The sequence below is a fragment of the Sturnus vulgaris genome, chromosome 5, assembly GCF_052056855.1.
Source record: "Sturnus vulgaris isolate bStuVul1 chromosome 5, bStuVul1.hap1, whole genome shotgun sequence".
Taxonomy (NCBI): Eukaryota; Metazoa; Chordata; class Aves; order Passeriformes; family Sturnidae; genus Sturnus; species Sturnus vulgaris.
Window position 1 is genome coordinate 35,568,386 of NC_142247.1, and position 16,518 is coordinate 35,584,903.

Genomic DNA, 16,518 nt, shown 5'->3' on the forward strand with positions numbered 1-16,518 from the left:
GAAAAAGCGGCTTTTAAAAAAAGATTTTTAGTGGAGGAGAATTAAAACTGAATTTATTGGATGCAGTCAGCAGTGAGTTGGTTTGCTGTCGTGGAGGATAGTTCAGTTGAAACATTTGAATGACTATTGCTCCATTCACTCCACATTTCTCTAACTGGTGGATGCCTTCTTTCTAGTAAAAGTCCACCCTTTTTTCGTTTTCCTTCAGGGATTCTTCTCAGCATTAGCTGCCTCAGTGAGCCAGGGTACTTGGTTGAGAAGTGAGCAGGGCTGCAAACCAATTTTTTGTGCTGTGATTGGCGTACTTGTTAATCTTATCAGGGGAAGTTCACTTGAATACATAGCTTCATTCAGGTGCTGCTGTTCTGCTTTTTATCTATGACTCTGAACCTTTGCACTCCCCATCTCCAACTCTGTATCACTTCTTAACACAACACTTTTGACTGCAATTAGTTGAAGCAGACTATTTACACTAAGTAAATTTTGTAGTTTGTAAAAATTCATTGAATGCTCATGATTTTACGCATTTTTAGAATTGAAATAGTTTCCTTATTATCCTGGTTCTGTCTAGCCTGGTTAAGGTTCCAAAACAATCCTTTGCCTGAATTGTTTTTCCCCCCAAATTACTTATTTTGACTTTTTTCCCACCAAATGTCTCCCTTTTATGACATATAGCCTCCAATCGAACAGGTCAGAATTCCCGTTTAAATACAGGTGCTCCTGAATTGTCCCCGAACTGTCACAGGGTGACTCAAAACTTGTAACTGAAGTTGTGAAGAAGAAACTGAAAAGTTTTTACTAATGAATTTGTTTTCTTGGGTTGCTTTCTGTGCAATGCAGTTCTCCTGGGTGTCGTCGACCAGAGAATCCAGGAGGAAGTGTTTCGGGCTGAGATGGAGCGGAAACTCGCTCACCTGTTAAACGAGGCTTTGGTCAGAGGGCGGATTTGGAGACGGGCCAGTTTTGCAGGCAGCAACATTGTGCAGGTATTAAGAGCTCAGAATCAGAGGTTGAAAAATAAAGGATAATAAATGACTGAATAAGTTAACATTAGTGTTAATAAAGTGTTCAGGTTTTGAGTTGAGGGATATAACTCAAAAGCATGTGTCACCTTTAGCTAGTTGGTGATGCTTGTGTTTTGCACTTAAAGTATGGTTCTTTTAAGCACCACATATATATTTTAAGCTAAACATAACGAATGCAAATAACTGATTAAGTGCCTTCTAAAAATTTCTGATAGCTTCTTAGAAACAACATTAAAATTATTTTGCCAACATGTTATTTTAAAAGTCTTCTACTTGTTTGACTTACATGCGGTGCCTAGCAAAAGGAGACAGGATGATCATCTGAAAAATTTAATCTCCTGGGACAGCTACTTCACAGGTCTCTGTGAGGTTTTGGCAGTGGTGTGGAAATGCAAAGTAGAATCGTGTATGACTTGATGCAGCAGTAGAGTAGTACATTCTACCCCTTCTTATTTGTCACAGTACTTCTGGTCACAGGGTTGGATTCCAGGTAAAAATTACTAATAATGTCAAATTTTGCACACATAACAACTTCTGTTATCTGGATTCCAGTGCTGCTTTAGTGTTTTAGGATCACAGGTGGATTTATTCACATAAAGTCCAAGAAGACTTGGATATTTAAATTAAAGTTTTAAATTCTGATGTGTTCTTTCTCGTCAGTTCAACAAACTGAAAGTCAAAGTGCTTTTTTAATGGCTCATCTTCTTAAAAATTACCTTTTCCAGCTAATTCATTGACAGTTGGTTTACCTCCCAGATGCCCTTTTTGCATTTCAGACCTATTGTCTTTATTTAATTTAATCCTACAGTTTTTGCTACCACTTAGATTTCCAGATGTTTGGATAGTCTTGCTTCTGCTTTCCTGTCTCAGAAACATCTGTTTCAGTAATAGAGTTTTTATTTTCTTTTTCTTCTGTACAGCTTTGAATTGCTGCAAATAGGTGTCTGCTTCAGATCTCCTATTCCCAGCACCTCTTATTGCACTTTGTTCATTATGCTTTTGTCCTCTCTTTGCATATAAATTAAACAAATATTCCTTATGTTGCTAGCAAAGATACCACAGCCTATAAAATGTGTATGTTTAGATTATGGTTTTATGACTTTGCCCAATAAAGCTCAGGTAATTTATTTTTTCATGGACGAAATTATGGGCAAATCCCTTTTAGATAAGGAGTGGTATTTTGGAAAGTGAAAAGACAGCATTTTTCTTTTGACTTTGTATTGCGTACTGGGACATAAGATGAGGTCTGGAGCTCATGTTCCAGACAGCAGTGCTGCTCATTTATGCCACTTAATTAGTGCAAAGACCCTGCCAACTGTTGTTTTTGGGCAGAGTAGGATTCTATTTATTACAGTCAGCACATCTTACCATCACAGTGCTTGCAGCTCACACTTGCAAGTAGGGTTAGAACTGTAATAAAGGAGGTGTGGAAGAAGGGAGGCTGAAGAGGTACCTTGCAGCAAGGTGTGTGTGCTGAGTGTCCTGCTTTCCTGGATGAGAACAGCAGGTACCACAGCACCTTGGTAGCTTTCTTGGCAGGATGTTCAGTGTCCTTCAAGGGTGTTCCCCTGTTAGCTGAGGATCTTGTCCGTACACATCTGCTATAAACCTTTTACTGCTGTTAATTCTGTTCCTCATAGCCAAGTTTATAAGCTCCGTTTGAAATGTTTTTGTCTTCTGGGAGAGCTAATAATGTTTCTTGTGCTTTATATTCAGATTTTCCCATATATATGTCTTGCACACAAATCAGTGACTGCTATGATAGTAGAGCACAATGATGTGAAAATAAGAACAAATCTGCCAGCACTGAAAGTGTTGCATAGTTTTATTAACAGAGCATGTATATATATGCATTAAAGACTAGGCTCACATTTCACTGGTGTTGTGACCCTGAAGAACAGAGATTTTCCTGAGGTGAAATGTATTTATAGTGTATTGAAATGTGACATTTCTAAGCTCTGTGGAAAATCAGGACTGCAGGTCAAGAGGTGAAGCAATTATTTGTGAATGTTACTGCAGGCATATTAGTTTCCTTTCACATGCTCAGGAAATAGAAGTGATACCTTGTGAGGTTTAGATTTCATTTCAAAAGGCATTTGTTAGTACCTAAGAATGTTAAAAATTATGCTTTAAACCTAGACACTCAGAAGAAGAGCTTTGGAGGGTATCCAGAAAGCAGAATTTCCCCTCTTGTTTGGCTGTGCTGTTAACAGGTGGCACTCCATGATAAAGAGAAAATCCTGTAACCATTATGTACAAAAACCCCTCCTGAAGCCTCACACCTGGTTGTCATACTTCTGATAGTTCCACTGATTTTTGTGTAACATTGTATTGATGTTTCACAGAGTCATACATATTTTCAATATGCATTTTCTGTTGCTGCAAATTTGAAGGCACATGCTTACTGTGGTTTGCAGAGACCTGTGCTATATTTTGTCAATAGTTTACTGTAATAATTCTCATTACATTTTTTAGGAATTAAATGACTTAATTGTAGTTTAAAATGCACCAGCAGATAATAAAAGAAAATTAATTTTCCTATATTTCAATATGCTTGGTCCTTTGAACCTGATAAAAAGTGAAAAGATGATCCTAGTAAATTAAACAAAGAGGAATGTTCTGATTTAAAGAACATGTTAGGCAGCATTTTAGTCGCAATGTGTGTGAGGAGCAGCAGCTTATGAGAGAAGGTAATGACAGAATTGAGCTTTTCATTAAGGCAAAAATTCCTTCTCTTGTGTTTCTGCTGACAGCTTATGTGTCTCTCCTGTCTGAGGAAAGCCTGTCTTGCTGTGAGCTTTTAGGTTTATAAATAAAGCCTTTGGGCGCTGCTGCTGCTTCACCTTTTCTTCTGAGGCTTTTGGCCCCTCCAGTAGCCATCCCAGGCAGCAGCTGGCCCCTCTTGTCAGGTTGCTGCTCACAGCCTATTCATACCTCTGTGTGCTGACCACGGTACAGCTTGAATTAATTGCCCAGACACTAAAATCCTACTTTTAATAAGACAGAAAGAGGATCTCTTTCGAGTATTTTTTCCTCAATATGAAGGAAGGAAAGGAAGGAAAATAATTCTCATGCATGAGCACTGGAGATTGTGTGTGCATATCTGCTTGCTCATAAGTAGCACTCATGCCTTCAAGACTCTGAAACAGTTAAACATTTCACCCAGGGATTCCTTGCTCTTGTGAGGATTGCTGACCAGGACATCCCACTGGCTGGCTGGGACTCTGAGAATGCCTTGGAAGCTTCCCCACCACTTGTATTTCTGTGCTTGAAATTTCGAGCTACGTTTTGTTACCAAGGCAACTCTGTTCATTGACCTATGATATTCACTTGAAAACACTTTTTAAATTAAATTTACTGACACCTGAACACAGTTAAGCCTTTCCTCTGTGGAGGTTAAATGCACATCTAGTATCAACAAAGATGGTATCATTTATGTACACAGAAGTTGAATTAGTCTTTTCTTCTTCCCCCCCACTTTCTGGCTCTTGCACTTAAAATTCTTCTATCTCCTTCTTCCCTATGTCATCCCTCACTGCCAAAGTATAAATGTAAAATGCTTAAATGCTTCCTTACATGTGGACTGCTTTGCTGGATGCCTGGTGAATAGTATTTGTCTCTGCTTGCATTCTTAGCATTCTCAAGGACAGAGACTAAGCCAGTCTGAAGCTGCACAAAGAGTATAATTTGGAACCACTTATCACAAAACTTAGAATACAGAAACTCTATAAAAATCAGGCAGACTGACTGTGTACCTCAATTCCATGACCAGATTTAAAACAGTTCAGATCCAGTATGCTATTTCCTGTGTTTCAGCAAACTCAGAGGCTAGTTACAAAAATCAACAAGTAAAATTTAGGGAATCAGTGTGACAGAGATGAAAACTGAGGCACTGATATTGTCACAGCTACTGTGTTTATGTACAAGTCTAATTGTCCTGTATATTTCAGACTACCCTGCTAGTCATCAGCTTTCCCAGAATAGAAATCCATAACCATGTCCCCATGGTTTTGGAATTTTGTCTGCAGCTTCTCTCTGTGAAGCTTCTCTCTCTGTACAGTGTGAGCAGTCATAAAATACTGTAATGAATTATTTCCAATAAAACTTGGCTTAAAATAGTGAGCTTAGTTCATCACCACTGACCTGCACCACCACTGAACTTTTTGTGCTTGTTCCCATGTTCTCTGTACTGTGCTGAAATACCTCCAGTTACTTCTTCCTATCTCCACTCTCACTGTTCTCACTCATCCCTATTCCTCAGCATAGGGAGCCATATGCTCTTTTTAATTCTGTGTTAAAATTGGTACAGTTTGAGTTGTGACAACTTGCACTGGAATCTTGTCCTTCTTACCCTCTGCATTTTCTAAAAGCAGCTGTGGAGAAGTTCCTTTGTTAACCCATTCAGTCAGCTTGAGACCATTACCTCGTGTGTGTAATGCACATAATTATAGTCCTTCTTGGATTCTTCACAGGCCATAAAATATATGACAGTTCAGTTTAAAAATGTTGTACTTTTCTCTGATTCTGTGGCTTTGCTATAGAGGGACTTCATAAAATTAAAACTAAGAATCCATTGATTTTCAGTCCCACATGGCCTTTCAACTGCCTACCCTCCATGTGAGGTAAATGCTGTTTGGGAAGGTTTCATCTGGAAGCAGATATCAGTCTGTACACTCTACTGCTCTGTGCACTGTGCAACCCACCTGAAGCAGACTTAATATAAAACTGTGGGCATTTGTTAACTAATTGCATATTTGAGGTCCATGAAGCCAGATTTAGCTTTACAGCTGCCACATATGTGTGTTGAAACCTGATTTATTGATGCTGTTTTGTTACCTTCAGTCAGGGATTGTTTTCCCTTAGCTGGTGGAAAAGGGAATGGTGTTCAGGTGAGCAGCAGCATCATTTAATGGATCCTGGTAGAAGTTTTGCTGTGTTTCAGAGATCTGCACATTTTTCTGCTCTATTTGTAGGTATTATGTTTCTTGCATCAAATATGGCTGACACTGAACATTATTCTTTGCTTTCAGTTGATTTGTCCTAGAAGGCTTTTATGGCAATTGTGCTTTCTTGTTGGTTTTTTTTAATATATGTATACATCTTGCTGTTACCATTTCTAGGAATTGCTTTTTTAGGACATGTTTAGCTGCTGTTCCACAAGACCAGAACATCATTCCTGTTGAGCTAGAAATTGTACTTCTTTCCTTCAACATGATTTATTTAGTTGGAAACTAGGAAAGAAAACAATACAAAGATTTGCTTTTGTAAGCCTCAGACATGCAAACATTTGTGTGTTTGCTTTACTTAAGGCCTGTGGGCAGTTTCTGAGATTATAATTTATTAAATATGTACTTTATAGCAGAAGGATAATTCTGAAGGAAGCAAAATACATTGCTCTATTTATGTCAATTCCTTCCAGAGCCCTTCAAACTCTTAAAAAAAGTCATGACAGAATACCCCCTACTATTTTTTGTCCCAGTTCTTGTTTGAGCTCACCATTACATGGTAAATGGTTAAACAGGGAGAGTTGTTATATAAAAAGATGTAATTTTACAGGAATTCAAAGTTATGTGGTTCTAATATGCAATGTAGATGTTTGGTGGTTAGAGTATCTACAGGGCTTCCTCATAGCATGCATTCTTTTGATTATTAATGTCTTTAGATGTAGGTAGGAAGAATTGCTTCCCACAGCGTCAGATAAATTCCTTCCTGAAGAAAGGTGGATGCCAAGGGGAGCTGTTTGGAGGATGAAGGTGACTGTGCAAGTGTTTAAGTTGAAACAGAGCCAATAGTTTTATTTGATGCTAACAGAATATTCGCCTGTATAGCTGCTTAACATTTAGGAAAACTGGAGCAAAGAGATGTGAGTTATGAATAACAAATCTAAGTTAGAGTAGGTATTTAGAGAAGGGAAAAGTGTAGTCACACTTTTTCTAAGCAACAATTGCTAAAGGCAGTAGAGGCTTCCAGGGTGGCACAGTGTTGGCAACTTTAGAGTGAAAGCAGTTCTCTTGCTTACCAGATGTACACATTGTTATGATACAAGTAGTGGGAGCAGAGGAAAGGAAAGGTTTGCCATAAAAATGTATTTTATAAGGGATCACTTCCCTTGAAATTTTCCTTTCAGTTACGACAGGGGAGAGAGTATGAACTGTAAGACCAAATGTATGGGAGCTCCCAATAAATACAACTTAAAATGTAAAAGCTTTGCAATTTCTTTTCAGATTGTGAATGTGTCACGCTTAGTTGGAGTTGATAATCCCGTGGAGCTGATCTATTTCGTGGAGGATCAAGATGGGGAGAGACTGAGTGCTCTGAAGTGCTCAGACCTGATGAACAGAGTCGATATCCAGCGGGCTGCCATCATCCTCGGATACCGCATTGAAGGCAGCGTTGCTCAGCGTAAGCCCTGTCAAACCCGCACCCATGCTGGCAGAGGCTGACAGGAAGGCTGTCTTCAGCTTGGGCGCTTATGGCACTGCACCGTGCCCACTGTTGCAGTGGTGTTTTCTTGGTGTGCTGCAGCTTTGACACTGAGGAAAACAGTTTTAGCAGCCTGGCAGTGTTTTTTTGCCTGTTGAAGACCCTGCTGAGCTTAGGGTTGCAGCAGGTCCTTAAGTCCAGCCTCACTGCATTCACTCCATGCTTGTGCTGGAAAAGTACCATGCTGACTAAAGACCTTCCTGCCATTTTCATCTCATCCTGCTAGGCCAGTATTTCTTTACAGTTTATCTTGTCCAGGAGCTTGCACAAACTCCACAGTTGTGAGATGGAGGGCGTTGGTATGAAATGGTTGTTTCCTTTAGCTGAGTAATGGCAGTGTAGTTTTACACAAGTCACTGATTTTTTTGTCTGAATTACTTTTTCCATGAAAGATGTACAGTAAGGGTAGTTGGGGCATTTATTTCTTCCACTGAATATGATTGACCTTGGTTTTATTTGCTTGTCCATCAGCAATATATAATATGATATTTTAATAATGTAATGTGATTTTTTTACTAGATACACATAAAAATAAATAGGATAGGTCGTGTAAAATCATATAATTACTTTATTCAGGAGACTTGGTATATAAATAATTTTCAGTTAGTAGCAAGACACAATATCTACTCAAAATTCCATGGTACAATTAGGAAAGAAACTTAAAGGTATCTTAGGAACTGACAAGTGTGATATACAAAATATCTCATTGGTATGAATGCTTAATTACCTTTCTCATTTCTGTGCAATATGGAGGCATGAGTTACTTGGTACCACAGGGTATTTTGCCAACAGAACAAGCATGTATCTGATATTTAAAATTGACTGCAGAAAGAAAAGAAAGAAAACAGTAATAATTGTACCATCTGTATGTATTTCTAAATTTTGTCCCTCATTAAAACAGTTGTGTACAGATAGGTCAGTAGCTCATACACATCTGCTTAATATCCATTAATAGACTGTGATGCTAGTTATACAGAAGTGAAAAAAGTTGCAAGTATAAATTCTCTTTACAAAAATGATTAATGTTGAACAAACGTCGTAAGGTGTTCATAGCTTATTGTGCATGTTGAAATTTATCTTTGACCTGTAATTAGAAAGGTCTTCTAAGAGTCACAGTCATAAAAATCTTTAAATGCTTCTGCTGGAAGACACCAGACCTAAAAAAGGTTATTTTTATAACAGAAAACGTAATGCCATAAATGAGCTGGTAGATGTATAATATATAAGAATTTTATGTTCCCTTAAAATCTAGCCCCATCATTAGAATGGCTACTAATAAAATAATATATAAAAAGGATATTAATGGTCTTTTTAACTTGAAAACATAATTTTTAGAAAGTGCATCAATTTGACTAGAAATGTATTATTGCTAATGGTTTTTTAGTCCCATAATTAACCACTATACAAAATTAGCAAATAAAAGTTTTATCATTTATTACAGTTTATCTTTTACAAGAATGACTTGTTTGATTACACTTTCCAGCAGTTTTGTTTTCTGCTTGAGGCTAAAGGATCTCACTCACTGACAATGAAATGGAGAGAAGAAAAAAGTAATCACCAATGCAGAACTATACACCTTGTGGAGGAGGTTCAAATTGGTTTTGATAATAAAATGTTAATGAGCAGAGGCAGCTGGTAACACTGCCTAAAGCAGGAAACAGGCAGCAATGTTGGCAAATCTGTTTTACCTTTGCTAGTGGTAAATTTTTAGACCCATTTCACTACGTCAGCTTAGTTTTGGGTTACAGGATGGTGTGGCAGAATTAGTATTTTAAGCACAGATCTTCAGAAGGTGGGCCAGGACAATTGATCTCCTGCCCCATGCTTCCTGAGCATGACATACCTTAACTTACAGTGGTATGGCATTTCCTGTGATGTGCAGCTGGTTTCTGATAAATTCCTTAACTAGCGTTTACAAGAACATAAAAGTACATAACCTTGAACTGTCCTCAGTTTAATACATAACCACATAATCTTGCTGTCTTTCTTTTTATTTTACAGCTGTGGAGAAGCTGAAGGAGTCCGCTTCAGAGACACAGAATAGCAACCTCTGGATTATCGTTGGGGTGGCAGTCCCAGTGACCGTGGTGCTCCTGATTGTTATTATTTTATACTGGAAACTCTGCCGAACAGACAAGCTGGAGTTTCAGCCAGACACAGTGAGCAACATTCAGCAGAGACAGAAGGTAAAAGGGGAAGCTGTGCTGAGAGGAGCTTGAGTATTCTGAGAATAAACGAATGTGAGACTCTGGGGAACACCTGGCATCCTTAAACTAGCATGTGTAAACACAGTTTCAGAACCTTCCAGTTTAGAGGGGGAAAAAAAAAGGAGGAAAGTAGTCTAACGATAGTTGAAGTCAAGAATCTCATTGTGTTTTATTTATTCTCCTGGGTATTTGATACTGCATTAGATAGATCCATCCTTCTGAAATGTGGGTACTGAGGCTGAAAGGAACCTTTCTTTATCACTTCATTTCAAGGCTGTGGCTGGGACTGAATAAGAAGAAATGTACTGAGTCTTGAATCACTGACCTTGTTTTCCCCAGAAGTCTGAATTTTTCTTTGGAGAGCTTCTGCTAACCAAATCTGACAGCTAAAGCACACCACCCATCATACCTCATACTGGAAGTAGAATTTTCTAGTACCTGTCCTGGCTGCTCCATGTTCTGCCAGGGCTCTTTTTATTGCAATGTTGTGAACCTGTTGCAGTACTAGAACATTAGTTAGTGGATCTGTGTGTGCCTGCGTAAGTGAGCTTGTTGGCCAGTGCTGGTTAGCATAGTGAGAAGTTCAGTACTCTTGTCTTTTTATTGCCCAAGAGTGTAAATCAAAAAATTTGTGAGCCAGGTTATTCACAAAGGATGTATGCAGTAAAAAGAATGATAAAGTGCCTGAAAGGTTACTTTCTTTTTACAACTAAAGAGAACCTATGTGTGTCAGAAATGCATGTTACTGACTATACCTTCAGAGGCATTAATAAAGGCAAAATAATCTGCCTGTGTTAATCCTGTGGTACTGCAGTCATGTTCTGCACTGTGACCTCATGTTCAGTCACACAGTTTTCTCCATAACAAGCCTTGTCTGTACACCATGCTCTCTTTCAGGATAATTAATGATGTGAAATATGAGAGAAACAGAAAGCGCTTGCACTTCCAAAGCAGCCAGAACAAATCAATAGTAACTTCCACTTGTCTTGCGACTGTGAGTTGTGTGTCAGAATCCAGGCTGGCAGCAAGTGGTACCCTTTGATGAACGCCACCCCCTGGTACCTTGTTTCACCTCTGCTGTGGTAATAAGTAACACTCATTTTTTGACTGAGGAAGTTCCCCACAGTAGTTTTGACTAATTTGAGAAGGGTCATACAAAAGAGACAAGAGAGGACCATTACCCTTGGTATACTGATCACATTTTCAGTACCTCTCTGCTATCACAAGCTATTTTTGTAAGGAAGCAGTTGGGCTGTATTGGCTGTAAGGCCTCAAACATTTTTCATATAATTACTTCCTTGTAAGAAAATGGCTCAGTTGCTTTTCCCCACTGCTTCTACAATGTTCTTCATCTTAATCATTCATGAGTCAGAAGCTTCAAACTTGTTTATATGCAAGTCTCATTTTGGATTGCCTAGGGAACCTGTCATTTTGCCTACTTTTGTGAAGTTGCTGTAAGCAAACTAGAAAGAACCAGTAAGGACATCTAGTTCAATCCTTGTGCCACTGGAGGTAAAGCAATAAAGTGTGTCTTAAATTTTTATCACTTTGCACATCAAGGAAGTGGAAGAACCTACTTTGTAAGCCATTTCCTCCTTTCCCCAGAATAAAAGCAGTACTCTGGCTTCCTTACTATCAGGCTGCCATTGGGAGTTCATGTCTTGAAACAGTGGGTTGGAATTCCGGGTCAGAATAGGGCGTATTTAACCACCACCAGAGACCTCCAGACTGTCAAAACAGCATACAAATTATTAGGGACATTTGGTCTGATCCTGCCCTCTAAAATTGTCTGTGTATTTTATACTTCTTATTAGAGTAAATGCACAGAAGTGATCAAAGGAATGTCATCATGTGGTCAGGGATTTATGTCTGTAAGTAAACTCCATAAAAATGGACTAGGCTTTCTCTTCCTCACCACTGCCACAATTATTTCCATTCTCTATTTTCAGAGCTTGACCTTGGTACTGAAGGAAGGTGAAAGCCTGCATTACGTCTGTAAATAGAAAGATATTTCGGTTAAAGATCTGAGTTTTTCTCTTGGAATCTATATTTCATTTGTAAAAAATGTAAAGATGCATTTATAGTGTGCTAGATTTTCTTACTTTCATTAATATTTAACAAAAAATTCACATAAATACAGAGTTTTTCATTAGCATATGTATGGTATATCCATTCTGGAAATAGAAGACAATACTTTTCAACCTTGTAATAAGTCTGTAATGTGTTTTGTGCTTGAAAATGTGTGTTGATTGGAAAAAACTGAGACACCTGTTTCTTGTTCAGCTGATACTGCATATCAAACTGCACTGGTGGATCTCCAGGGGTGTCACCAGTCTTTCTTCAGTGTCTTCAATTAGCCACTTTAACAGAGCAGTTCAGTGGGCAGCATAATAATCCATTAGATTTTACAGTAGCCGCTGATAGCAGATTATGTTACCTGTGATTTAAAAGCCTGGAATGGGCTTAGGAGTGAGGGGAAAAAGCCTGTTTGCCTCATGATGCAGAGGCAAGACTGAAAGGCTGGTTCCTTGGAACATCAAGAGAGAGAACTCTAAATGTACTGTAAATGCAGATTGTGTAAGTAAGCTACAGATTGTGCAGAAATTTTTTATTCTTAATTAGAATCTCTCTTACAAAGTTGCATTATCCTCTTCAGCGAGATTCTTAGACTCTACAAAATTTACTGTATTCTATAGGCCCGTGTGTCAGTCATGTTTCCTTTTCTCTTTTCTTTCATTTAATTATTTCATTCTGCTTTGAAACACCTGGATTTTCCTGAAGTGTTTTGGTATTCACTCAGGCAATATAAGTTTTATTTTTAATCTTCTATATGCAAAGGTTTACTTTTACAGAGTAGGTGTGATTTCTGTGTTCTTATGGCCACCATTAAAAGTAAGTCATAAGCTCTGTAACTTCACAGTCTATCTTCTGATGAACGAACCAAGTACTAATTACCTGCTGGCAATTAGACCCTCCATGACTTTTGGGGTCATGGGGTATGGCTGCTTGGGTACACCTTGGTGAGGTGAGGGTCATGAGGTGGTTGCTCTACACAGCAATTCAGTCATACTGCCAGCATTGATGCCAGCATTGCTGACTGGCCTTGTGAACACTCCTTTAGAATAGTTGGGTCACAGTCCCTCACTTGTGATGGTCAGTAATAGCGGATTTTCCACTTGAGTGGACGTGGCTGTGTTGAAAAATACCCAGATCCTGTGGTGACAAGTCCACAGAAGTACCCAAAATTGCATCAATATTTATGTGACACAGCAGCCTTGAAGCTGGGCTTGCATGTGCCACTCCACCAGTTTGTTCTTTCCATCTGGCCTTCCAGCTTCATTACAGGATCAGTGTCTTGCAGACAGGATGGCACAAGGATTCTGCTTAAAAACGGCTCATAATGTTACTTCCTACAAAGAGTACAGAGAGGGAGCCTGTTATTAAGGGATTTTTTACTTAACTGCTGCTTCAGTGAATATAAACATAAATACATGGGGAAGAAAACTGATGCTAGCAAAACCAGGTTCCATCATAAAGTAAGAAGAAATAAAGGATCTTGAAGAGATTGTGATTTGCTAATCCATCCCTTTGCGTCAAAACAGGATTAATAATACCTGTAAAATGTTAGGTTTCCTCTTCCATTGTGGAGATTAAATGGGAAAACATGCTTAGATCAAAGTTAATGTTATGCTTTTTAAACTTAGAGTTATGGAAACAGGGGAGAGTAGTGAATCTGTGCAAGATTCATTGGTCTGTGCAAGGATAATTCTTTTGAACAGATGATACTAAGATATTTAAAGAGCACATCAAATATTCATGACTTGTTCTGTAAGCCGTAGCATCCTACTGGAAATTCACCTTGATGTGACCTGGCTTCTTGCACTGGATTAAGATGTCTTTGCCTTATGAAGTAAAAAGATGCACAAGTGTTATTTTTAAATAACAAGATTTTCTCTCTTGCCATTGCCTATATCCACCATAACATTGTCCCAACCTTTTTGCTTGTCCCAAGCTTTTTTTGCCTGCAAAGAAGCTGTGCCTTTTGTGGGCAACTGAATTTTTGCCATTGGTTATTTTTCTTCATGAAAAACTCAGTTAATTTCTTTAATACCCAAACCATCATTTTGCCCTGTACCTGTGTTGGGCTTCTGATGTTTTTGTGCAAAACCACTCCTTTCCTCTTCCCCAGAGAACAAAAAAACATTTTACATGTTATCCACAATGGAAGCAGAATCAGCAGTATTATTTCTTTCTCTGTGGACATCCAAAAATTAAAATGGAACCTGGCTCTCTAGGGGTTTCACTTTCCCTTCTGTGTACAAGCTTTTGAAGAAAAATGTCAGATCCCTTCCTAGGACTTCTCAGAGATAATTTCAGGGAAAGGCTCCCTGCCCTAATGGCAAGAACTGGACAAGCTAATTGTTAGTTTATTTCTAAGTTCTTGGATATTTTGTAAATGATGGGTGTGCTGAAGTCATTGCTTTTGCAGTGATAGCTTTGAGTTGCTTGTTCGGTTTTTTATCCGAGGGTGCATCCTAAAACCCATGGGGAAGAATGCCTGCTTCTCCAGTAAGATGTCACTCCTCTCTGGAGGCTTCTGCATGCCACTGTGCTCCTTAGAGTAAGAATCTGTCCTTTTGGTTCAGTGTCCCTCCTGTGTGTGTTTACACGTGGCAGAGGTGGCTTAGCCACAAAGCCTTGGACAAAGTACTGCACCTTCTCCTGGAGCCGCAGCACAGGTATTGCCACAGCTGGAAGGCTGCCAGTTTGCCTCGTGTGCCAGCACAGCTCAGCTGAAGTGTCATCATCACCTGGGGACTGTCACCAGCCCTTGCGTGTCTGCTCTAATCCGCTCACAGTCACAGGTAATGAGTCATGCCTCCTGCAAGATGTCTGAGAGGCACTTGTGTGGATTTTTATTTCCCCCCTAAGCAGGAATATCTGATATCCAAATGTCATGTGTCAGGTGTAACTTTACACCTCTGAATTGAGAATTTTGCTTATTATTGTATAGTCAGTAGAGTATCTCTTGGATGTTCCCAAGATCAGAGGCCAGCCCTGCTGGAGGCTAAATACTAGGCTTCTGCTCCTGATGCAGAGAATTCTTGTGATGTTTTGACATCCTGTAATCCTTTTGTTCATCTGTATAATGTCGAGGCAACAGCCCTGCATTGCAGAAACAATCAGTCAGAAGAGACTCGTGTTAAGAAAGGCAGCTGACACCTATCTTATAAAAACTACTTGAAAACTGACATGAGTTTATGCAAGAGATTCATGTTTGCATAACAAATACCATTCATTTCTAATAGCTACCTTGACTAACTATCCAAACTGTTGTCTTTTTGGGAATGACATACAGATCTCCTTCAGAGTCAATAGCTGGATTCTAACAAGGGATGCAGTATTCAACATCTTAATTACTTCTCAACAATACATTTCTCTGATGGCAGTTCCTCTGAAAGAGCTCTTTTGTACTAACTCTTCTTCTGTAGTGAGGATTAACTATTCACAAATGGTAGAAATAAAATACCACACTTAAATATACTGCTTATATAAATAGGTATAGAAAGTAAAATGCCTCCATCTGCTTTCATAGAAACATCTGAGTATCTGTCTTGAGATCATTCCAAAAGGCCAACTAGATGCCTCAAGGAAAAGCCTAGAGAAAGGGAGAAGGACAGGACAAGTATATGGATTGGTTTACCTTGAGTAACTCTTCAGCCTCCAGTTATTTGTGTCTCAAGGACTGTGTCTAGAAGTGATGATATTTAGCAGCCCTTAACATACTTCTTTTCATGAATTTGTTTGGTCCTTCTGAACTAATCTCAGCTACTGACAGGGATTTCCACAGCATGTTACATGAAGGACCACATCATCTTGTTTCACCCTGCTTTTATCCTGCTACTTCTAAGTTTTCTGTGATGCCTCGTAGTCCTTATATTGGACGAGACAGGGAACAGCTGATGCCTAGGCACTTCATCTTTGCCAGTCCTGACTTTATAGAACTCTGTCATATTGCTATCTCTGTCATCTCTTTTTCCAATCCCTTCTTTTGACCTGGCATTTGAACCTTTGAATAGCGTGAACATTTTCTAGTTCTATTCCATCCATTTTGAGAGGGGGAGAGTAGAATTGAATATGCCATTCAAAATCAGTGGATTTATAGAGTCATGTTTATATAGTAGCTATTTTTCAAAAGGAGTTTAAAAGAGTCTGTTTTCAAGATACAGGCAAATGTTGTGCCATCCTAAACATAATAAACCTCTGAGATTAGATGAGATTAATACTGGGGAAGTAAATTTTTTTCTCCTAACAAAAGAGAGAGTCTGCTGTAGAATTTAGCTGTTTTGGGAGCATGGAAGTGCACCAGCATTAAATCAATGTTGTCTCAGGTTTTAATGTGCTACCCACTTGTGACTGAAACTTGCAGTTTCATTTCAGCAAGCGGAATATTTCTGCAGTATATGGGAATGTACGTTCTGTGCACTTCAAACCCCTCCTAGGTATATAAATGTGTGAATCACTGAACCAAACAAAATAGCAGCATGAAAAAATAAATTTAGATTGCTGACTTATGCTCTATCTCGGAAGTCTTTAGTTAAACGTGGTAGCACTTTTCTCATTATTTGTAGAGAGGATGTGTTTTTGGACTGTGTTGTCTATATGCTCTCTGCAGATGGTGAGAGCCATGCTAGAATGTATTTGTTTGCTTCACAAGTTTAGCAAAGAGTTCTCTTAATTTGTAATTTTTTTGTGTTGTGTTATCTCTTAGAGGTTGCAGTTGGTGTTGGAGTTATGTATGT

At 38.8% G+C, this 16,518-nt stretch overlaps 1 protein-coding gene across 1 annotated transcript in view; it reads left to right on the forward strand.

The window, feature by feature from the left end:
* KIAA1549 (KIAA1549 ortholog) overlaps positions 1–16,518 on the forward strand; it is a 140,509-nt gene that overhangs the window by 88,941 nt on the left and 35,050 nt on the right. The window contains exons 8-10 of the mRNA XM_088166109.1: positions 841–986; positions 7,250–7,427; positions 9,510–9,694. Of these exons, the coding sequence (XP_088022235.1) occupies positions 841–986; positions 7,250–7,427; positions 9,510–9,694 (509 nt within the window). The remainder of the gene's footprint in view (positions 1–840; positions 987–7,249; positions 7,428–9,509; positions 9,695–16,518) is intronic.